The sequence below is a fragment of the Anomalospiza imberbis genome, chromosome 9 (genome assembly GCF_031753505.1).
Source record: "Anomalospiza imberbis isolate Cuckoo-Finch-1a 21T00152 chromosome 9, ASM3175350v1, whole genome shotgun sequence".
NCBI lineage: Eukaryota > Metazoa > Chordata > Aves > Passeriformes > Viduidae > Anomalospiza > Anomalospiza imberbis.
In genome coordinates, this window is record NC_089689.1 from 15,258,214 (window position 1) to 15,282,317 (window position 24,104).

At 33.9% G+C, this 24,104-nt stretch overlaps 1 protein-coding gene across 8 annotated transcripts in view; it reads left to right on the forward strand.

Annotated features, from left to right (window-relative positions):
* HFM1 (helicase for meiosis 1) overlaps positions 1-19,465 on the forward strand; it is a 49,664-nt gene extending 30,199 nt beyond the window's left edge. For 6 of the 8 annotated variants that reach the window (XM_068199859.1, XM_068199860.1, XM_068199863.1 and 3 more), the window contains 23 exons: positions 1,200-1,345; positions 1,752-1,846; positions 2,622-2,755; positions 3,634-3,681; positions 5,637-5,717; positions 6,339-6,430; positions 7,248-7,354; positions 7,436-7,483; positions 7,669-7,766; positions 7,856-7,987; positions 10,807-10,892; positions 11,817-11,900; positions 12,918-13,075; positions 13,789-13,892; positions 14,538-14,693; positions 14,933-15,028; positions 15,443-15,561; positions 16,367-16,449; positions 16,538-16,854; positions 17,286-17,376; positions 17,642-17,747; positions 18,117-18,274; positions 18,539-19,465. In XM_068199859.1, coding sequence (XP_068055960.1) covers positions 1,200-1,345; positions 1,752-1,846; positions 2,622-2,755; positions 3,634-3,681; positions 5,637-5,717; positions 6,339-6,430; positions 7,248-7,354; positions 7,436-7,483; positions 7,669-7,766; positions 7,856-7,987; positions 10,807-10,892; positions 11,817-11,900; positions 12,918-13,075; positions 13,789-13,892; positions 14,538-14,693; positions 14,933-15,028; positions 15,443-15,561; positions 16,367-16,449; positions 16,538-16,854; positions 17,286-17,376; positions 17,642-17,747; positions 18,117-18,274; positions 18,539-18,605 — 2,606 coding nt within the window. In that variant the 3' untranslated portion in view covers positions 18,606-19,465. Of the gene's footprint in view, positions 1-1,199; positions 1,346-1,751; positions 1,847-2,621; positions 2,756-3,633; positions 3,682-5,636; positions 5,718-6,338; positions 6,431-7,247; positions 7,355-7,435; positions 7,484-7,668; positions 7,767-7,855; positions 7,988-10,806; positions 10,893-11,816; positions 11,901-12,917; positions 13,076-13,788; positions 13,893-14,537; positions 14,694-14,932; positions 15,029-15,442; positions 15,562-16,366; positions 16,450-16,537; positions 16,855-17,285; positions 17,377-17,641; positions 17,748-18,116; positions 18,275-18,538 lie in introns of those variants that run through there. The other 2 variants (XM_068199858.1, XM_068199864.1) reach the window with 2 other exon arrangements.
* Positions 19,466-24,104: the final 4,639 nt, after the last annotated feature.

Consider the following 24,104-nt stretch of genomic DNA (forward strand, 5'->3'; position numbering starts at 1 on the left):
CTGTGAGCCTACATACGCACTGTTACTAAGGAGCATAGAACTTCTTTTCACCACACATGGAGGTCACCCCCCTCCTATGTCCATATAGGTCTGGCCTTTTCCTCCCATTGATCCCTCCCATTGAGGTGGAGTTCTGTGCTAGTGAATCTTTCCTCTGAGTTTCCAAGATGTTTTCTTCGTCTGTTTTCTTTGCAGCTGTGGTTTCCCTGAAGGTAATCGTCTACATTTATGCCTCTTAGGTGGGCAGGAGGCTATTTTCAACTCCATGTAAGGTGGTGTGACTGGGGAGGTCCTTAAGAAATATTCCATCTGTTGTTACGTGAAATGAGAAGGGATCTAAGATGTGATTGTCTCATCTCATCCAGGCTTTCTCTTTCTGTAAAAAAAGGATCCAGACCCTATAAGGAATTGTCTGTATGGTTCACGTACAACGTTAAATGATTTGTGTATTTTTTTCTTTCCTGCTACAATGGTCATAAGAAAAAATAATATAATTAGTGATTTTAATTTTAATTTCAAAAAGAATTGGAAATTTCAATAATCCTTCGTTTTCCTAGCAGAATAGTAATATCAATTGGCCCATATGACTGGCTTTCTGTGTTGAATTCTTGCCATTCCATATATTCTTTAGAGAGAGTGAATTAGGAAACATGAATGTAAGATTACTTACCACATATTTGACTGATGTTTTCCATGTGAGAGTGTGTATTGGTAAAGTGTGGTAATTGTACTAGTGGTGATACTGGTTTGGTACCATGGATATAAACAGTGCTAATGACTGATGACTTAAAAAATATATCTTAATATTGACCACTACTAAGCAAGATGAAGCCATGGCTCTATTCAAATACATACCCTGGAAGAAGCAAGAGTAAGGTTTCTTCATTGTGTGTCTGTTATATTGAACAGGAATCATATTCTGGATTATCTCCAAGTATGAAGGAATGTTTAAGTAAAAGTATCTGGGATGTAATTTGTTAAAGAATATGAGAACAAATGAATGCTGATGATCAGATAAACAGAAACTGTTATGCAAGTACTTGTCTGTAATCTGCATCAAAATTTTTGTGGTGCAGAATGCCCGCTGATTCCACTAGAAGCTAAGAAGTCTTGGGCATCAAGAATAAGTTACCTATTTGCTGCTTATTTAGTGTCTGCTAGACATTCTGATGGTGTTCATATAATTTGATCCAATGCAGTTACTACTAGCACCTTAGCTATGGGAGTCAATCTGCCTGCACACCTGGTGGTTATAAAATCCACAATGCATTACGTTGGAGGAGTGTTTCAAGAGTACAGTGAAACTGATATTCTGCAAATGATTGGGAGAGCTGGAAGGCCTCAGGTAAGTGAATGTTTTATTGTATTGATGCTGTCTATAGGCAGATTAGTAGAAATTGTTTTTGCTGAAGAAAGTACAATGCCAGGAATTTTACTGCAGGATTTGGTTTTTAAAGGGTTATTAATACTTAAATTACTCCTAGGTAACTTTTCTGTTGAGAAAGAAATCTATTTGCTTTTGTATTGTCCATCAAAAATTACTGCTTCACCTTGCAGTGGAAAAAAGATCTGAAGATTACATTTGGGTTATGTAGTGAATGGGGATTAGAGAGTAGGAAACTGGCATACAATACCCATTTCAGACAGGATTTTAAGAAAAAAGTTTTAATGGATTAAGGTATATGATGCATGTTGTTTTTTGGTTTTTTTTTTAATAAAGAGCAGCTTTTATTTGGGGTTTTATTTTTCAGTTTGACACTACCGCTACAGCAGTTATTATGACTCGTTGCAGTACCAGGGAGAGATACATACAGATGTTAAATGGTGCTGATATAATAGAAAGCAGGTAACTAAGTATTTTTTATAAGACTCTGTAGATAGTGGCTAAACTTCATAGTTTTTACAGAATGTGTTTTTTTCACATGGGTTTTGGGCTGTTTCTTTGGTCTGCTTAGAAGAAATCAAGAAAGAATTAAGAAAAATAAAGCCAAGCTATTCAGTAGTTAGTGGTCTCTTGTATTATCAGCCAAAACAACCTTTAGGACATCTTAAGCTCAAAAAAAAAAAGGTTTTAGATTCCTTCTGGAAAACTGAGGAAGCTGAAAGAGTATGTATTGCAAAGACAAAAAGCAGGAATTGAATGCAGCCCATATCTCTGAATTTCTGGGTTATAGAATCTGGAAAATACTAGACCTATATTTGTTGTTAACAGATTATCATGAGAAATATGTAGCGAAGTTAGGACGTTAAAAGGTAAAATAGGAAATTTTACTAATGTAATTTTGTTAACATTTAATTTTTCAAATATATTTAGAATATCAACAACACAGAATGTCTGTGCTGTAATTTTTAAGTGTATGTAACTTTGTTTTCTAGTAAATGTGGAACTTCACAGTTGACAGTTTATTTTTGCTTGCTAGGCATTATGCCATAAAACCAATGACATTGTTGATTACTCACATAATCTTTACTGTATTCTATCAATTTCACTGATTACTGTGACCAGTTGTGGTTTGGGGGGAGGGGTTTGTTTGATTTTGTTTCTTCCCAAAAATTAGTTTTAGCACTTTTTGTATTGCTCATTGGTAAATGTCCTTAACTCTTGTTTTTTTTTGCACTAGCTTGCACAGGCACCTTGTTGAACACTTAAATGCAGAAATAGTGCTGCATACTGTCACGGATGTCAGTGTAGCTTTGGAATGGATACGATCAACATTCTTGTACATTAGAGCCTTAAAAAATCCAACTCATTATGGTTAGTTTGGTTTTATTTTTTTAATTCATCTAACTATGGCATTAGAATGTGTTATGTCCATATTGCTCATTTCTATAATTTTCTTAAGGGCTGTTATTTCATAATGTGATGAAAACAAGATATGCAGTGTGGCCAGTAACATTTTGTTCTTTAACATAAGTAGTGGGAGTTTCAGTATGGTATAACATTTAAAAACTGTGAAGAAGCCATTTACAGCTTCATAATCCATTTCTTTTTATCTTAATATGCTGGACCATGTATTAATACAGTATCAGCCATTATGTATTTTGCACTGCTGAATATGTAATCTGCTAAGAAAAAGAATAGTCCAGTATTTCATAGTTTTTTCTAGAATAAAATTCTAGTTATCTTAATTCCGGTGTCTTCAGTTTGTCTTGTCCAGAGCATAATCCCAGTCCCCAGCCCTGACCATATCTATGTTCCTGCCACTTTTGAAGTTATTGTGTAATTGCCGGAGACAATTTTTTATAAGGATTTATAGCTGGAACATAGCACATCTAGTATTTGAGTGGATGCTACAATTCAGGTGGCTTCCTGTATTTCAAAATAAAAAAACTGTACCTGGAAGTTTCTACTGACATTTCTGAAACGTTTAGGACTCTGATATTTTCCATGGGGGAATGTCTGCAGCTTTTACCTTTGCACATCTGTTCTAGCAGCCTCTTACTGATACTTAGATAGTTACACTCTGTAAGACTTCTGACTTGTTTGCAGTATAATAAATATTCCCACATTTTTTACTTTGGGGTATTTGTCTGCCTCCTAAAAATCAGCAAATCAGTTTTAATGGGTAATGACTTTAAGGAGAAAGTGTATGATAGTACTAGGTTAATACAACTTTTGTCTTTGCCATGAAGGTTTTTCATCTGGATTAGATAAAGTTGGAATTGAAGCAAAATTACAAGGTAAGTGCCTTCTTAGTTTTTTTCAGTAAAAAGCTACAATTTAGGGCAAGTTCACCCATGTTTATTATTAATATCCATTAATTTCGATAGATCCATTTGCAAAACAATTGTAATTTACTGTGTGTTATTAATTTTATTTTTAATTAATATTTTTGAAATACTATCGGTACATTTTAACTGGTAGAAAATTTTTTCTCGTATAGAGGAAAATCATTAAATACCTTTACCCACCTCATTTCCATATACATGCTCTGAAATAATCAAACTTTTATTTTGATTACTTGTCATTCTTCCTAATTTTCCTTTGATTTTTCTCACTTGCTTTCATTAATTTCTGTTACTGTACTCTCAAAAAAGTTATTTTCAGAAAATGTCATCTTCCATTCATAAATTAAGCCTTGAAAGCAAAGGATATAAAAGGTAAACTTCTTTGCCTTGTCCAAAAACAATTTAAAATTGCATGGGTTTCAGAGGCTTTTTTTTGCTAAGACTTAAATAAAATGCAGTTATTAATCTTTTTCTAAAAATACTGCATTTTAGCTATTTACAATTCCATTAGAAATAGAGCTGACAAAATAGTTTGGGAATTGGTGTCCATTAACTTTAAATACAGAAATAGCATACAACTCTTCAGGTGGTTTTGTTTTGTTAATTTATTTTAATGTAAGTTTTCTGGTACTTTAAATTTTAGTATATTTATGAAAGAGTACTTGTTGTCAAGTTCTGTAAACCTACAAATACAGTCTTCTTTCTTTGATGAAAGTCCTCATGTCCATCCAGACCATTTGGTGCTAAAATATCTGGAGGAGGGTCTGGTCCATGAAAACATGGACAGATAAAATGCCTGGAAATTTGTAGAGCTTGTACTTGGACTCCACTTACACATTTTTTACATAATTGTGTAGGAAACATTTGTGATTGATTTTGGGCTTGGTGGAATGAGGCTGTTCATTGTGGAAGGGCTTCAAGGGCCTTCAGGAGCACAGTATATTTGCTACCACTTGAAATCCCCAAATGTGAGAGATGTTGACTCTCACTTGAAGACAGTGAGGAGTACTTATCAGTAGGAAAATTTGCCTCTTTCAGTAGTTTTCTGTCTCTTCCTGTCCTTTACATCAGGACTTTTCTATTCTTGCCGTGTAGGTTGAAAGGAATAGAGGGAACAAATCATGATACTACCTAAATAAGCTGCTATGGAAGAAGGCACGGTTTAAAATTTACAGATAATGCTAGAAGAATTCAATTAGTGCTTTTTCGGTGTGGATTATATTTCCTTGAAGTTCTGATGTTAAAAACTAGCTCCTCTTGCCTGCAACATGAAATATTTTGTAGTAATGAGTATAATGTGTTCATAGATTTCATTTGTAAAGTGAATGATTTCAGGTTGCTAAGAGAAATATCTCTTTGAGTGCTGTTCTAACTGACTTTTAAATTCTGAATATTGCCTTGGTCTTGAAAAAGAGAGAACAAAAGCACTTTGGTCATTCTTATGCAGAAACCTGACACAATGGGTTTAGTGAAATAAATACAAATGCAACTGATACAGTACAAAAATTTCTAATGAAGGATTCATGAATATTTGTGTGTATTTGAAATTTGAACCATTTAGGTGTTAACTCTGTAGCAGAAGTCTTTTATATAAGTGCTTGTGGGCTCTCTGATCTGTCATTCAATATTAAATATGGCAACCTACATTCCAGCATCTAGTTTCTTTTCCTTTGCAACTTTTGCCTTACGGAAAAAGAGTTGGCTTGTCCTGTATCAATTATCTTTGAGTGAGTTTCCCCAGAGAGAAGTTAACCACCAACTTTGATAGAAGGATTCCAAAACCTTTACTTGAGTTCAGTGGAATTACTTGGATATACCTTCATACAATTTGATGATGATGTTGCTGGTGTGTACATGGATAAGGTATTTTTAGTACATGCAGAAAACATTTTTCAAATTTTTGACAGAACTGTGTCTGAAGAACTTAAACGATTTATCATCTTTTGATTTGATCAGGATGGATGAAGCAAATAATTTCAAACCAACAGGTAACACTTGCTTCAAATAAACTAATTTTCAGAAGTGATGTAGAGATAGTAGTGAACTATGAAGGATCTCAACTACCCTTGTGCCCCATTAATAATAGTACATAAATGTCGTAAAATCTGAGGGATTGTTTGAGTAGAATATATGGATAAGTTTGTTGACCAAGTCATAGATGTTCATTCTCGTAATCTTGTTTCATGAATAGATCTTCTCTTGTTGCTGAAAATTTGTTGCAGATGAGAAGATTGCGGAACACTGTGACAGGATAATTGGTTGTGGCACAGTGCAATGAAGGACAGGTTTTACCAATGCCTGCTCTTCTCTACAGTCCTCTGCTAGAGGTGTTTGGCTTCTTAGCAACCACAGTTCTCTGCTTGGTGTGTTAGTGGACTTAATCTCCACTGGAGAGAATTGCCACTGGCACATGGCTCTTTCTGCCACTCTGTGATCGCGTCAGTAATGTCCATCACACAGCTGGGGGCAGTAACATACTGAGTAGTGGGAGTAAATCTTACAGAGGCCTGTAATAAGACAATTAATTTAATTTTGTGGCTTAAAAAGCTCTAAGCCAATGAAATATACTTGACATATTTATTTTTTAAAGGTATTTACTTGTTTTACAGAGACTGGAAGATTAATGGCATGGTATTACATTGCATTTGATACAGTGAAGCAATTTTTCACAATTAAGGGAACTGAGACGCTAAATGAATTGGTAATTTGGCTTTTGTTTTTCATTACATGTGTTCAAATGTTTTTAAATAGTCTAAAAAAGAAGCATAAGGTTATTTATTTTAAAGAGCTGAGGCTTTGTATAAAGTTTTAGAGAATACATCTAATTATATTCTATATGGAGTATCTTTGAGGCTTTGTACTGTGAGATCTTTTGATTTCCAACTCTTCCTCCCCTCACTAACCTTACTTATGAAAATGCAAAGTTGTTGAAGCTGTTCTGTTTATATATTAAAAGCCTTAATGTTTTCTGCTTTACTAGGTTTTTTTTGTTGCAAAAACCAGCTGCATCAAGAGCAGGTTTTACTTTTTAAGGGAATTGTCTTTCTGTTTCAGGCAACTGTCCTCTTTCAGGTAACAGGTTGTTATCTGAATCACAAGACATTTTGTTTTCTAACAAATACCATGGTAAAACAGATTTGCCGTGAAAAAATGGAACACTTGTTCTCCTGTGACTATCTTTGTTGTTAAAGTGTGAAGAAAGCAAGGTGGAATACATAACAGAAAAAGTTTGTATTTGCCTTGTATAAAGTGTTCACAATATGTGTGGATGATTTCAAATAACCTCAACTGAAATATTAATCTAAAAGCTGAAAGAAAAATTTTCCCCTTTCATTAATAGCCTTTATAGGAAGAAGAAAGAAAGTTGGTCAGTATTAAAAAGAACTGGTGGATTGTGTCTTCATGGTCAAACTGCTGAGGCAATAAGTTTTTTAAAGTGTTTTTTAAAAAAAGTTAGAAGAAATGATAGAAAAAATGGCAAATTAAAAAAATTCCTAAAAAAACTTTAATTATTACAGATTACAATGATCTCCAACTGCACAGAATTTGTGGATGTGAAGTTAAGAACAAATGAAAAGAAAATATTGAATACTTTGAATAAAGACAAAGACAAAATAACTATCAGGTATTTTAAAAGTACATTGAAAGTACCTTTTTAACAATAAATAAGATGAATTGTAGAAAATATGTTTGTTTTCATGCATAGGTTTCCAATGGAGGGGAAGATAAAAACAAGAGAAATGAAAGTAAACTGGTAAATATTATATTGCCTTTTAATTTTATTGGAAAGCTGCCATTTTATAGCAGTTGAAGTCCCTGCTTAATTTTTTGTCATTTTGCATAGGACCAGATCTTGTATTCTGTTGTTTCTATTCTGAATTTTTTTCCCCATTAAAAACTTTATGTTGTTCTTTGTTTACAAGCCCATTCTTTTTCCAGTCTCATTCAGGCTCAGCTGGGATGTATTCCTATTCAAGACTTCACTTTGACACAAGATACTGGCAGAATATTTAGAAATGGCCTGAGAGTTACTAGATGTATGGTAAAATTTAATTTTTTTTTTATGGTACATATCCTAATAAGCTACATTTTAGTTTATTAACATAAGTCAATCTTCTTTTTACAGGGCTATCTGACTTTCTGGCATCATCTAAGAACAACTTCTCTGCTTTATTAAACTCTTTGATTTTAGCAAAGTGTTTCAGGTGCAGACTCTGGGAAAATTCACTTCACGTGTCTAAACAATTGGAAAAAATTGGTAGGTACTAGTTAAATGTTATAAAAGTGTACTCTTGACAGAGAATCAAAAATCATAATTAGCCTTCTGATTTCTGTGGTATCGCCGTACATAATTGAATTAGTCTGCTAATTACTTATTTGCCACAATTGAGTACCACAGTTGTCAGAAGTATCTGCCATAACAAAAGCAAGCTGTTTAGTAATTCTCTTAAGGCTTTCAAAATATTTCAGAATTGTTCTTATTCCTTAATGTTCCTCTCAGTATCCCAGGCATGTTCCACATTGATGTGATTGCCTGTCCCTGACTAGGCTATGCCTTCCTTTCCAGGCATCTGTTGCTGTAGGTCCTCTTACTTGTATGCATTAAAACCTTTTAATTCACATTGAAAAGGACAGCAGTCATGAAATAGAAATCAATTTATTATGCATGAGGTTCTTATACACATGATGATCAAAAGTTTATTATGATCTTCCTTTCACTGTATCATGTTATTGAATGAACTTCTAGCTGGAAGTACAGGCTTGTCATAATTATTTGAAAAGGAGTTCAGAAATGTTTGAGTCCTCTGTTTTATAAAAATGTAGTCATACTTGTTTGAGGTAGTAGTGTATCTTCCTGCTTTGATGTCTGGTCTTATCATACCTTCATGCTTTGAAAATTCACTGCAGCATTCTCTGTATTTCTTCTTTAGAGACACATCAGCTCTGCACTGAACCGTATAGTACAGAGATCTGTAAATTAGAGAATGGCTAAAGCCAGAGGTCCATTGGGTACAGTACCTTACAGCCTCGCCTGCTCTAGGGCAGAGGCTGTAATGCTTCATTCATGTGGATTCAAAGCAAGGGCAGGGCTTGTTAGCCTGTGCACAGCACAGTGCTGGGAACACATTTCCACTATCCCACCTGTGGCAATGTCAACACAATCATCTGAGGAATCTGCCTCATGTTCAGCTTTTCTGTGGAGTGAGGATGAGTGGGATAAATATGGCACTTGCAGTGTAGACAAATCCTTCCCTGTATACTATATTCAGTAGAATAAAGTCACATTTAGTTTTTAATAAGAGGTGTATATACAAACATCTCTGTCCAATTTTCCTTTTCTTGGGTACTTTTTTCTTATGCTGTCATAGCTCTTGCAGCATATGTTACAAAGAACTGCTAGCTTCCAAAGTGTCATTTGTTCCCCTCACAAGCTTCTTTTGAACATTCTTGACAGTTCACTCTTTTTCTGAATCAAACACAGAATTGACGCCTGTAGTATGATGTGATTTATAACCTCTGCCTATGGCTGCTAATCATCTTCTGTTTCTTTCTGAAGTTAAATGAATAAAGTTCTTAGAAATCTGCTGATACCATGTAGCATATTCAGAAATCCTTAATTTTTAAACTCTTATCTCAGTGTGCTATTTTTGAACCTTAAAAGTGCCTTATTAGTTAGTATTTCCATTATAAGAGTTGACTGTTCTTTGACTGACAATTGGCCTCACTGAGACTGATATTTCAGTTGAATTCTTACTGCATTTCTACAACTCTTGTCCAATAATGATGCTCCCTCTTGTTGCTGAATGGTAGATTTGATTTCTGTTTGCTTGTTCTGACAGACAGGATAATGATCAGTTGTCATACAGGATTTATGATGTTTACTATTTGCTCAATTTTATTTCCACCCCCATTTTTTTTTTTTTGCTCAGAAGTGTAGATGAAAATAAAGAGAAAAATTCTTACTTATTTCTGGTATTCTCTTCACTGGCAGAAATCCTTCTACCATTTTAGAAATTAGGATAAAAGAGTTAATCTTGAGCTTCAGTTATAAAGAAACAGGGCAGCAGCTCTAGCAGCAGAAGTAATATGTGAGAGTTTTCAGTATTCAGACAGCAGAGCTTCTGCAAAGGAGCAGGAAGATGGTAAGAGATGTTTTCCCTAAGTCAGACCCAAAAGATGTTCAAATACACATAAAAATACAAAAGGTCTTCTGTTTCTCTTAATTATTAAATTCTTGAGTTAAGTATTTTCTTATAAGACTTCTGTAATGTCTTCCAAGAAGCAACCTACAAGTATCTAAAGAGGTTTCCCACTTAATTTTCAGATTTCTTACACTGTTTAACACAACTGTGTGAGAAGCATCTAAATACTCATTGTAACTATTTGGTACTATTTTTTACCTACAATCATTGCAGTTATTATACCAGGCTGCAATGCCAGGTGAGTTAAATGGCTTTTCATATGCTGTGATAACTCTAAGTCTCACTGGAAGTACTGTGAATCACGAAGAGACGTAAAAGTGTATTTGGAATTCTCTTCGCTTGTGGTGTACATGCCATGGGAAAGTTTTTTGCTAACGATGGAATGACTTGTAGAAGATTATAATAAAACATCTTTTTCAGTGAATTTCATTATTAACTTGCTCAAAAACATTGAGGTCTTTATGACTTTAACATAATTAAATAATTTCTTGAATAGGGAAAGAGTTCTGAGACAAAGAATACTGCATGGCATGCTTTTTTATCATATATATACAGAACACATTTCTTGACTCCTGCAGAAAGTCATCTAAAATCTGTTCTACTGTAGAAAATGCAAAAGTTGTCATAATTGAAATATTGTATATTTTTATGTTTGGTTTGTATTGCATTTCTTTTTCTCTTTAGTAATGGATAAATTAATACTGAAATACTTAAATGAAAATGAATTTAGTGATTTGCTGGGCAGCAAGCTGTATCAAATGTAACATAAAATTATTTATGCTTTGGGTTTACCTGCTCTAATGCAGTTGTTAGAATAATTTGAGGTATTGATTGTCCTTTAACAGCATAAAACTTGTATACATGTTTTTCACAGGTGTATCATTGTCAAATGCTATGGTAAATGCTGGGCTGACATCATTTAAAAAAATCGAAGACATAAATGCAAGGGAGCTTGAATTGGTAACTTATTATTTTTTACATATATAAATATGATAAGGAAAATACTGAGGATTATTACTGTTACCAGTAAAAGCAGTATAGTTAATATATATTTGCTATATGATCACAGCAAAATTTAGATGTTTAGGTGATTTATTCATTTTAACTAGTAGAATTAAAAAAATATGTAGCTACTGCAAGTTTTCCTTGAAAATCTGTATGATGTTTTGTTGTAGCAAATTTAATGTGAATGAGGATTTCACTGATTTGGCTGGCTGTGGAAAGCAGATGCTTAAATATGTAGAGTTTCATCATTAACATGCTTTGAAACAAAGGACAATGTGCACTTCTCTGTTAGGTGTGTTGGAAAAATATAAAAGGGAATATGTATTTACAGTTTCTCTTAGTGTATCTTAATTATGAAAATCCCAAATTTCCATTATTGCAAGTTTGAGACAGAAGTAGAATAAAAATCTTCTATATCATCTGTAAAGCACTTCTTATTTTAGGAAAGGTAAGTGCTACCCTAGGACTGGTTCTGTGGTTTTGGCTTCTTTTCTGTGGAAACTGTTTTTCCAGTGTTCTGGAAGATGTAACAGACCCAAGTCTTACCCAAGTCTTACTTGGGTTTTTCTGTTTTGACTTTGGAAATTTGATTTCTCATTTCTGGCTCCTTTTGTATTTTTTCTTGTCATTTGTTCTGTTTTAGTTAAAGCTTGTACAGCATAGAAGAGTCATCTCATATAAGACCTGAGTAGTCATTGGTAGTGGATTGGCTGTTAACTGAACAGAAGCAGTAGCAACATGTAAAAGTGTTGGAATTTTCTTTTGGTAGTGTTGCTATTCTGGGCATCACTGACAGTAGAGAACCAAGAGTGAAAGGGGCTTTTGTTGCTTACATAATTACTCAGGTGACTTTGATTCCTTGTATTTACATCTTTGCAGATTTTAAACAGACATCCTCCTTTTGGAAACCAGATAAAAGAGACTGTTTTGCATCTTCCAAAATATGAACTTGAAATTGAACAGGTACATTCTTTTATATTTATTTTATGTTTTTATGCTGTTATTATTAAATGAAAAAGCAAGTACTGGCTTAAAGCAATTCTGAGTCTTCATGGATAGAAGATCACACAATATTGTGACCTCCTTCCAGCTTAGCAGGTAGAATGAAACTCCTAAATCTCAAAGGAGAGCCTTGGAACAGACATTCCCAATAATATATTGGACTATCTCGTTGATAGCATTTTATGTTACAGATGTATACCGGTATATTCACATTCTAGCATTATATGTGAGTCTGAGAGGTCTTTTCTATCTTGAATTTAAACAAACTCTAGAGATAGCAAAACATCCAAATACAGCTTACTGAAATGGTATTAATGCATGTTTATTTTCTACAGCATGCTTAGGAATATAGAGAAACAGTAAATTACTACATTAACCTAGCTGGTGCCCTTTCAAAGGAAGGGTACAATTCTATGTGTAATCAAGAGCTTTGAGATTCTAATATGCATTTTGTCTTTATATGGATGAAAAAGACACTCTAGCTTTCTAAAATGCAAAATTTTAAAAGTAACCCTAAAGTTGGTAGACATGAAGACACATTTGAAGTTAAAAGCTCAATAGATGTGTGAAATTCTATTGGTATAACAATTAGTTCTAGTTTATTTTTCATTTGACATAATACCAGATGACTATTACTCTATACTCAATTCTCAGAATGGAGATTTAACAGTTATAAATATCTTATAGAGGAATGTTGGGATGCCAAAATATAACTTCTATATAACGAGTCTTATTCTTGCATATTTCTCTTTGCATTTGTCCTTGATTCTCAGTACTGAATCAAACTTAGGATATTCATCTTATGGCCAAGTTAGTACTGATAATCAGTGTCTCAGAAAAACAAATAAAATTGTACCACAAATTCAAATTGCTTGAGTTGACTTTTTGTGCTTGTATCAACAGATAGAAATTTATGGAAGGGCATACATTTTACTTTTCATACTTTAGCAGTTATGTCTTCTGTATCATTTTCTCTAGCTTCCCAAGTACAGTGACACATCGGCCGAAATCTTAGTAACTGTCAAATTAACAAACTATGAGCAGCTCCAGACAAAGAGAACAGCGCCAGACTTTCACTATGTTACATTGGTCATAGGAGATGCTGACAACCAAGTCATTTTTAATCAGAAAATTATGTATGTATGATCAGGGTTATTTGTCTCACATAGTTTTATGGCGTTGACTTTTCATCTGTTCTGTGACTTGCAGATTTTCAATACTTCCCACTGATGTCTAATAGTACAGAATTATTCTTTATCGTGCAGCATTTTCTAGTTACTGTTGTCATTTAAAAACGCTGCACAAGATTCAGAAACTCCCAAAACATGCCAGTTTGCTTGTCAGTGAAGAGAGCACATGTAAATAACTGTTCAACATCAATGTCATACTATGGAAAAGTCATAATAATTTTCCCATAAATATAAAACAAGTAAAATACCTATTAAAAGGACAGCTAAAACAGTTGTTACTTACTCCTGTTAGCTATATTTCTTCAATTATATTTTTAAAAATCTTTTTTTCCCCTCAGAGATGGATTTTAATTCTCCAGTTGGCTAAGAGATGCTTAGAGCAAATGGGAAAAGGGGAACAAAATCTTTTCTAACTGCTTGACCTTCATGAGAATTCCAGCTGAAATCTGGCACTTTTGGCAAAATAGAAACTGATCTGTAGGATCCTGGCCCTCTTACGGCCGTAAATCGTACATTATTGAAAAGTTATTCTTGGCCAATTATCAAGCAAAACTAAAGAACTAGGACCAAATACAGGCTGCTTCACATGGTTACAGGTACCATAGTGTGCAGTCATGTTTTCATTGTCCTTGTCTAACAACTTTGCTGATGCATTACAGGGATTCTGTGCTCCTGAAAACTGGAAATTGGATGAAGAAAATTGAAGTTAAAAGAGCTCTTAAATCAGAAGACATTAGTATAAATTTAATTAGTTCTGATTATGGTAGGTTAAGGTATTCTTTGAATTAAAAAACAATATGCATAAGATTTTGGAACAAATTACTAAAACACTTTCTATTAAGCCAAAGTATAATAAAGTGAGCCCGTCTGGAAACAAACCTCCGTAACATGTATTTTACTGGGTTGCATACTACCTCTCACAATTACTTATCTGTTTATCTAATTTACTACCACATTAAGGAACTGGGAAGCATCAAAACTATTACTAGGAGACAGTTGATACAGACCAGGATTCTCTTTTGTCTTTCTCCGTCAAGTGACTTAACTGTCAGTAGGGATACCCTATCAGCCTGACAGGTTATTTATGCTGAGCAGAGCTGTCTTTGCAAATGGTTAGGTTTTGCATTGTAGTAAAGAGGTGTTGGATATGGTTCATCTCCACTTTGGTAACTAATATTGTTTTTCTTCTAGTAACTATGTCTGTAATCCTAAAAAATGTTTGGGTTTTTAATCTCAATCCTAAAGAATCTAGTCATACAAGAGTGTGCTTTAAGAGCAAATTATCTTTAAAAATTTCCATGGTCTTTGAGTAACATTTACTTGCTTTAACACTTTAGAAAGCTAAGATAATTGTAGTATAGAAACAGTTTAAAGCAGTTTTAATATTTTTGTCTTTTTATTTTCCAAGTTGGCCTTGATATACAGCGAGCATATACAGCCTTCTACTTAACACCAAAACCAGAGGGACGTAAGGTGGTTACAAATCAAAAATTGAAAGCTGAATCTGCACTTGATATATGTTATGGCTCACCCCAAAGCTTGCCAGCAGCAAAAGTAGATACAGGTAAATGGTCAGATCACAGTATCTGGCTAATACTAAAGTCAACAGAAAATTGAATTTTGCTTTCACTAGGGAACTAGATCTTTATTTATCCCTGCTGTTTCTTTCTCAAAGGTAATAAAAATACAACTCTGCTGCTTCTATTTGTAAAGTACTACACTGCAATTCTTTGATGATTTTGAAAGTAAGAAAAATCATGGGTGTTTGGTATTCAATATTACTTCTGTATTATATTTGTCTAGGAGGCAGATCTAAACAGGAGATTGCTTACAAGAAATATGGAAACAGAGAATGCAACCACCGCTGTAAAAATAAAGATGTGTGTGGGCATGACTGCTGTGAGTTTCATTAAATCTACTACTTCTTACAGTTTTAGAGAAATGCAATTTAGAACAGCTCACATCATACCAATGGCTATGTTAACAGAAACAATACAAGCAAGAGAATGGAGCCTGAGTTGTCATAATGCAGTCATAAAGACAATTATAAGTAGCTTTGATATTAGCACTTTTATAGGCACTACAATGATTAATAATAATTTTTGTACTTAGCATATGATTTTTAAAAATGTCAAGCTTGTTTTACTTTTATATAAATACTGTCTTAGATCTTGTAGTTAGCATGCTGAATCTTTTAGAATCTTTCAACAGAAGATATTAAGCTTAGTGGCAAAGTTTTTCAAAGTAATTTGAAAATAATTAGGATTTATCTCTTATAACTAATCTAAAGATTATTTTGCTTCATTTTCTCAGGTAAAACTGGAGTACCTCCAAAGTCACAGATGAGTGGAGACACAAAGTTTTCTTTGTACCTAGCTGATTTAAGGAGCAGGAACTCAGTTTCATCTATACCCCCAGCAAAACGTCTAAAGGTTCACTTGAATGCAGTCAGCCATTTCATTGGTTTATTTTAATCTGTTACATATTTTTAGGCATTATTCGCAGAGAGAATTTTATCACTGAAAATGAACATTCAAATTTGACTTTTCTGTGTGTAGTGCAAAAAGTAAAGAAGTACAAAGGTCCAGGAATCTTTGAGAGGTTCTGCTGTTCTTTGGATGATTTCCATTGGTCCATCCTCTATATTTTTTCTTTTATAGCATTTGATAGGTGTGGTTGGTGAGGTTCAGAGGCATTGTTGGAAGGTACTGCACTGTGACTTTGGCAAAATATGACCTGAATGAACCAAATTGTTTATTTATGAGTCATGCTACTAAGAGTCCTTTTTTCACTGTCAAGTAGATCCACTTGTTTATAAGAAAACCTTTCCTATTAGTTTTAAACTTCTGAAACATGTCATGGCTTGCACTTTATTCCTCTGAATGTAGTGTTAAACTAGGTCTTTCTGCAGTAAGAATGACATCTGAGGTATTGGAGGCTTTTATTTCCACCTCACAGTTTTGTTTGCTTGTTTGTTTGCAGTAGAGGATTATTTAGCCTACAGCTAAGACAGATGAGAGGCAACCAGTCTGGCTTTGCCAGGGTGCTTGGATACCTCCACTACAAGCACATAATTCAAACCTCTTTAACTGAGTGCTTTAGAGAGAGATCAGAAAGTTTTATGACTTTTAAATATTACGCTAACTTACAATATTAATGATGTCATTAAGCTTGTTAAAAAATAATAGTTCTTACTATGTTTATATCTTATAAGTTGAAATATTTTGCTTTCTTTAGATGCAGATGTTAAATCAAGCTGAAAATGTGCATCTCAAACAATTTGTTTTTACACCTAAGTCTTTATTGCCAGCCTTGCCAAGGTACTACTAAGAATAATTTTGTGAATAAAATTATTTTGCAACTTTCTGCAATTGTTCTATGAACATGTCACTGATTTTTTTTAAATAGGTCTAGCAATAAACTGTCATCTTTAGCACCTTCAGTGGATCAGGCAGATAATATTAATACCTTAGAAGTAGCTCAGAAGCAACTGCAATCCTGGAATTGTGGAAAGAGTGAGTTATTGCTAATGTTTAAAATTACAATGTTCACTGGTTTGATCTTTAAATTAATACTTCATACTTCATGTTTTTCTGCCACAGATAAAAGCAGATACTGTTTTTCAGATGCTTTGAATGTGGACTTTGAACTGAGAGATGACATTTGGGATGATATTGATGATGAGAAATTGGTATTTGCCAGTAATTTTGTCAGTAGAGAATCAGGTAAGGTTATTTCAACAGACCATTTTCTTTCCTACAAATTATTCTTCTGGCTATTATTTGAGAATAAATTATTATAGTATACAATGAATAGAATCACCTGAATTTTTTGGTTAATTGACTAGACTGACAGGTTTATTGTTCTACTTGAATGTCACATATATTGTGACAAATCCAATACAGAAGGAAGAGTTGAAAAACTCACAATTAAAATTTTTTTATGGCCTGCAACTGCATAATCATTGTTGCATAATGTATACTGACTGTATATCTCTGCTTATCTTTATATTAGCCCAAAACCCAAAGAAGAAATATTTCAAGTGTTAAGACACTTTCATAATTTTCAAAGTGTTATTTATCATAACATTGGAAATATATAGAAGGGGTTATGGCTACTTCTCAACGCTCTTTTTAAAACTTTCATTCTTTCACAGAACATGGAAATATCTGCCTTCAAAGTCCAGATGAATGTCAACCCGTCTGCCAGTATACAACAAGCAAAGCCACAAATAACATTTCAAAAGAGTAAGACTTAGATAATTTACTACTATTTTATTCCGTTTAAATATTGTCTGTATTTCACAGGTATCTGTGTAATTAAATATATAGAAGGTTGTTCACTCATAAAAGTGAGTGAAATTTCAATGTTTAAAGCTATGAATTGCTGAATTATTTAAATTTGGTTCTTATTTAAGTGTGCAGAGAAATAAGTAGAAAATCCTGAACTGAACAGCAAGTAATTTTTCCCCTTCTATAAAAATACTGAAATTATTCAACTTCGTATTTTCAGTTCATGCACAGTACAAGATGAGACCAATAGTCAGAACTCAGATGTTTCTGTGGTCAATAGCACATCAAAAGTGAATTTATCTGTACAGAATAGAAATATAACTTTGGTGAGTAAAAATACATTGATAACATAATTTTCTGTGATTAGAGGACTTATTGTGTAAATATATCTGCCATATCTGACTTATGAATAAATTAGGATACCATGAATTTCAAATTGTACAAATCATTCTGTGTTCAGTGGGATATTCCTGATACAAAGAAATAGGATATGAATTTACTCTATATAGCATGATCTCAAAACTATTTACTCAATTTAATTGTTTTTCTGTCCAGTATATAGCTAGATTCATCACATGCTTGGTCCTTGTCAAACACCATAATATGAATTAAATACCAGTACTACATTCTGCAATAATCTGGGAGTTTCAGTTGGTTTAACCATATATACTTTCCTTTAAACTTCTGTGTTGCAGTTGAGTTTTCAAGAAAAAGCACATTCAAGTCCTTCTCAAGAGCAAAAAAAAGTACAGTGTTCTTCCATCCCAGAAATAATCTCAGGCTCTTCTAAATTCACTAGGAAAGAAGATTTTTTTATTTTCACCAAAGAACAGGAAAAAGGAGTAGATCCTAGGTAAGAAAAACTTACATATGTTTCTTCAGTGTTCCAGTGCTTCGTTCTTCATGGAACACAGACTTTTAAGCAATGTGTTAGTTTCTAAGATTCAATGCTAAAAAGTTCGGTTTTCATAATAATAGTAACAATTAATTTTTCTTAAGAGACATTACTTAAAATTATATTGCTTGTCTTGATTTCTCTTGACTCTATACAGTGTTCCTGATTCCAGAGGTTTTGATGGCCTATACCTAATTTGCTTGTTTGCTTAATCTTCTTTAGATTTCTTCTTGATGACGAAACCAATGATGTCAAGCCCTTTCTTGGAATATTTGATGGTATTTTGTAAAACGTGTAAACAAAAGGCATTTTAAGTGCTGGGGAAAGAACTTACAGTCAGTTTTACAGTGAAGGCTTCAGAGAATTTGATTTCTGTTGTATACCTATTTATTAATAGCTGGATTGCTGCATAGAATATATACTAAATTAGACACCAGTTTTGTTGTAGAATTTATAGAATATAAGAAAAATATCTTGTTTAACAAGCATTAAAGTATTTCTTGTTTACCTTGCTGTTTTCAGGATTATAAAGAAAAATATTGAAATGTGTCAAAGGAGAATAGCTCATAATTTGAGGGTATTTTTATAAATAACAGAAAATCCCATTGGAGAAAGTAAAGGATTAAGTGTTTGTAGTAACATGTCCTGCTTCTCAAATAATCTTTAAGTGAATGAAAGACTCTCCTTGGAAAATTTGTAATGTTTTTTGGGTTTTTCCTTCAGTTTCTCTAAAGCTGAATTTTTCATAGTGCTAATTCTGTAAAATAATAGAAGTAATAGAATGATAGATTATCCTAGATATTCCTTTTGACAGTGCTATGAATGTGTTAATAAAAAAGTGTAATTTAAGCAGGTATGTTTCTAGATTCTCAGCAAACCAGTTGTTAAATGTCTGTAAAAATACTCTTAAAACTCTCTTGCTGGTTCAGTTTCATACCCAAGGTCATAAAATGGACATTCATGTGTCCTAATACAGATTTAGGCACCAGGCATTGGATTTGGATATCTTTTTGTAGCTTTAGTGTTTGAATAGTAGACCTTGCAAGTTCAACAGTTAGTAGAATATATAATATTGCCTAAAATCCAAGAGAATGTTAATTTTTTCTGTTAATTATTCAAAATGTGAGGAATTAAAATGTTACAATCACATGTGAAACATCAGCTGTCTGTTCTTTCAACATTGTTTGTGGTACAACTAAATGCAGCAATGTTTTCTCAACTAATAACATTTTGCTTGACTCCAGTGTTTCCTTATGCTTTTTACTTAATATAACTCTTTCTCTGGATGAAAGAATGGCCTAATCTAAGCTACCTCAATCCTCACCCCTCAATATGTTTTTGACTCTGCAAATGCCAGCAGGCCCAAGCTTAAATCACTTTTCTACACCTCAAGTATTTTATTACATCTCAAAGTTATATTAGTATGTCAGATCTCTTTTTGTCAGATTTGTTAAAAATTAAGCTTCCAAGCTGATGTAACTCAGAATTACTGTACTACTACTACATTTAGCCCAGCAGTCCTAGTCATGTACACCTTCCAATTCTGTGTCAGGGTAACATTTAAGAATGCAGATTTTATCTCCTGCCCATTACAATCTTCTGATTTCCATGAGAAACAGACGGCTCCCAGGCAGATACAGTGGTGTTTCTCAAAAGATGCCTCATATGAGTGACCAGGAGACCAAAACCCCCAGGTCACTCCCCAGAAGGTAAGTGTTGACATAGCTAGGGAGAGCTGTAATTGCCATTGTTTAATTGAATCCCATTAAGAGAAAAACTTAGTTCACCTGGACTCCCTGTCTAGTCACTAGAAAGAGGCAGACATTGTCAGAAGATATTTCAGATTGTAAATGGGCTGAATTGCTCTCTGGTGGAACTCTCCAAATTACCTGTGATGAGAGTGACATGGAGAAGCTGGTGTGCTGGAATTTCACAGACAGGCTCACTGAATATTGCCTTGCTTGTGCATGTGAGACACTGAATTCCTTTATCCATGTAAGGATCTAACTTTCCTAAGGTGAATAAAAGGGCGAAAGATGGCTGTGCTTTGTTTCAGGTGCTGACCAAATGCTAAAAGAGACAAATTCAACAGGATATCATCAGACATTTTCACTAAGCTACTAACAATGAGTAAAATAGAGACTAAAGTACATAAAAACATTGTTGGAGTCTAAATTTTAATTCTACGTAGAGTGGAAACACTAAATGAGTGGCATGAGTTTCAGTCAATGGGATTGTGTAAGTAATTCTTTGGGGATACAGCAGGATGCCACAGACTTTAGTCTGGGGATGATTCTAAAAAATTTACATTATAAAAAATACTGTTTCGTATAATAGAATAGTGAAAGAAAATTCAATGTGATGAGAAGTCAGATTTTACTGTCTTACTTGTGTGATTCTCCATAATAAAATACATGCTTATACCTGCTTTTAATTTAACTTCAACTTCCTTATATGCTTCCTTGTCCTATCACACATATTGATTTCAAAATATAAACTGAGGTCAACCATATCTGTGCCTGAAGAAAATGCAATATGCACTCAAAACCCATAATCTTCAAAAATAATGGGAAAATGAGTATAGTGTTTAAACATGTTGCCAGACATATTTGTGTATAAGGTAAGTTTCAGCATACAGAATACTGCAAATATATTGTAGCATAATTTTCCTTGTGTGGTGCATGTCTTGTGCACATTTTAATTATGTAGCTTTTATTTCCGTGTTTGCCGATTTTAATGAATTAAGCGTTACAGTAATTGTTAAAATAAGAGCAGTTGCAACAAGTTGGACTCTTGTTATTTGGGTGTATTTTTGCTTAGATATACCTTCACATAATAGTTATGTGATGTATAAAAGTTGGTGCTCTTAAAGGCAGTCAGAATAATGATAAAGAATGAATAGAAGTCACCGTATGAAAGCAATATACCCAAAATATTTGAAATTAGTAATTTTGCAGAGCACAAATGATACCATGCTAATGCATGATTATGTCAGTATCAATGGTACCTCTTCTGAAAGAAGGGGTGTCTTGCATTAGCTCTTTATGTCACCCTGTCTGCATGTTATGTAGATGAGCAGAAGAGTTGTATCACATCAGTTGTTTTACTGCCAGAATCTTTAATTATATCTCTGAAATGAGATCTGTGAATGCCTAGTTTATTTCCAAGCTCTTTTGCTTAACAAGGGAATAGAAAAGAACGTACTAATCAGGGTAAAATTCTCTTCCTGCAGCGGGCTAATAACACACTGAATTTTTGGAAGACTTCCATGAGAATTAACTGAGGCACATACAGTGCTTTCAGTGATTAATTTGAGCTTGACTGAAAACAATCAGATAGAAAAAGGGCAGGTGTTTATTGGCTGCCACTGTTCAGTTGAGATAAACCTGGCTTAGCCATGCTTCTGTATTTGTTCTTGAAATCTGTGTGACATTAAATTGGATCAGTTTAAGCCTTCACTTTCTCCCAGTGTTGTAACTCCTGGTTTCTCACGTGCCCTGGATGGGCATTTCAGATGGAATGGGCTGGGATAAGGAGAGCACCTCCATAAGCACTTTTGTCTCTCTAGGCAATGCTTATCACTGTTGCTCTCCCTCTGGTTGTGAAGAGACTAGAAAAGATGTGCTACTGATGACTTGCATTCCTGCCCTTAACAGGAGTCCCAGTCCAGACTGTTTATACCAGTTAAGGAGAGTTGTTTCCCAGTTTGCTTTAGTGTGCTACTTACCACACTGAAACACTACACTTTCACTATACTTTGAGGAATGTGCTGTGAGTGGTCTCAAGTCTGTCCTCTTGTGCTTTTTAAATGCATTATTTCCATGTGCCAGGACTTGAGGGGGCACATCTCATTGGTGGTGTGTGAAAATGTTAACATGTTTTGCAAAAATGCAATAGATGGTACTGGGTGGACATACTTCACATAAAGAAGGTATATGCCCTTTCAAATATAATAAAATTGTCTAGATATTATAACAAGTAATTTCTTCCCATATTTAACATATACTGCATGGAACTAGCATGTCTTTTTGAAGCTAGATGGCAATTTCTATATTTTAGATAGCTGAGCATAGGGAATAAGGCAAAACATTTTGTTTTGAAGGCTGTAAGGGTATTTTGTTTATATAAAGGAAACAATGTTTCCTTTGTAACTGTGAAACTTCCTATTAGAGGATGTGTATAACTTTCAAAATAAGAAGACGCTTGTAACTGTAAATGGCTATGATATATTTGCTGTTCCCCCACCCACTTAGAGGCAAAACCTATTTATGAGGCTTTATTAAGTGCAAATAATTCTCATGGCTTCTGCACAGAAGAATCAGTTGCAGAATATAGTCTGATTTGCATATAAATGACATTATATGATTTCTGCTCAGAAAAGTATATTGAAAAATACATATTTCTGCATTGGAAATCTGATATTCACACATATTAAGGTCAGCTTGCGTCACTTGTTTTAAGCTGCTGCATGTTGATACCTGATCACACCTCTAGCTGGATTCAGGCTTTATCCTTTGAAATTATGGACTTCTTCTTTTGATCTAATTAAGCTATAATTTAGAGAAATAGATTCCAAAACATTTATCTCATCAGTTTAAACACTTAAAAGTACTCAGAATATTCATCAGTACAAGTGGAAAACGCCAAACTTGGCACTTTTCCTTATCTCCAGTAGTGTGAATTTGTGATGTGAGAGAATTCCTGTTTGAGTGAGACAGGAAAAGGCTGCTCACTTGCTCTAGTCACTTTAATAAATGGTAGGATGTAATGAAAGTAGACACAGAAATATTACTCTTTTTTATGCTTTAATCTTTGTAATACAATAATTAATACAGTGAACCTTGCCATTGAACTCTGTATATTTTCACAGATTCTTATTATATCCTGCTTTGCCAATACCTTTGATGGTGTTTTTTAAGCAGCCAAGCCACTCATTCAGGACAAGTGTCCACTTACTGACAGGCTCCTACTGCTTCTTAGATCCTTCTTAAAATAAAAGATGTTGGACAGACAAGCATTAAAAGGTTTGGAAGAGACCTGCCACACCTTGGTTTTCAAATTCCTGCCAGGCAAAGGTCTTAGTGAGCTGAATGCCATTGCCAGAAGCAATAGGTTCTCTGCTTAAAGAGACTGATTTGCCACAGTGAATTGTCATTAGTTTTGAATGCCTCATGGAGATCTTGACACTGTCTAGTAAAGAAAAAGTGAACATAGTGCTATCCAGAAACTTGGATGTGCAAATCAGAACTTCCTTTTTAACAATTTATTTCAGTTTATAAAGGCTATTAAATTATCTGAATGAAAATGAGGCAGTACAATTTATTACTATTTTTCCTGGTTGTGGTGTAATATTTTAGCTGTTTTATTCCAGACTTGTTAGGTTCCTGGGTGTAGGAAATACACTTCTTTTATCCCAGAACTCTATCCTTGTGTCTTATGTGCTATGCCTGGAGAAGGGTTTTTTGTCTAGTTGGGAATTTCCACTCAAAGAATAGTCACCCAGCAGCTATATCATTTATCATTTTCAGTATCTTCTCAATTATAAAGATTTTAGGCTCTGAGGTCAGTTTGGTTTCTAAAAATTGTACTTACAGATGTAAGAGGTGCATTGATCAAAGCATCAGCACATTATCAAATAATTTTATTTCTTAATTATGGCAGCAGAAGTGATAAAGAATGTGTCGGCCATGAAATAGATATGCTTATCTTGTGATACATCCCAGAGATGCATTTCAGAGACTGGAGGCTTGCTTAATGAGGAAAATAACCTGTGTTAGGAAGATAAGAG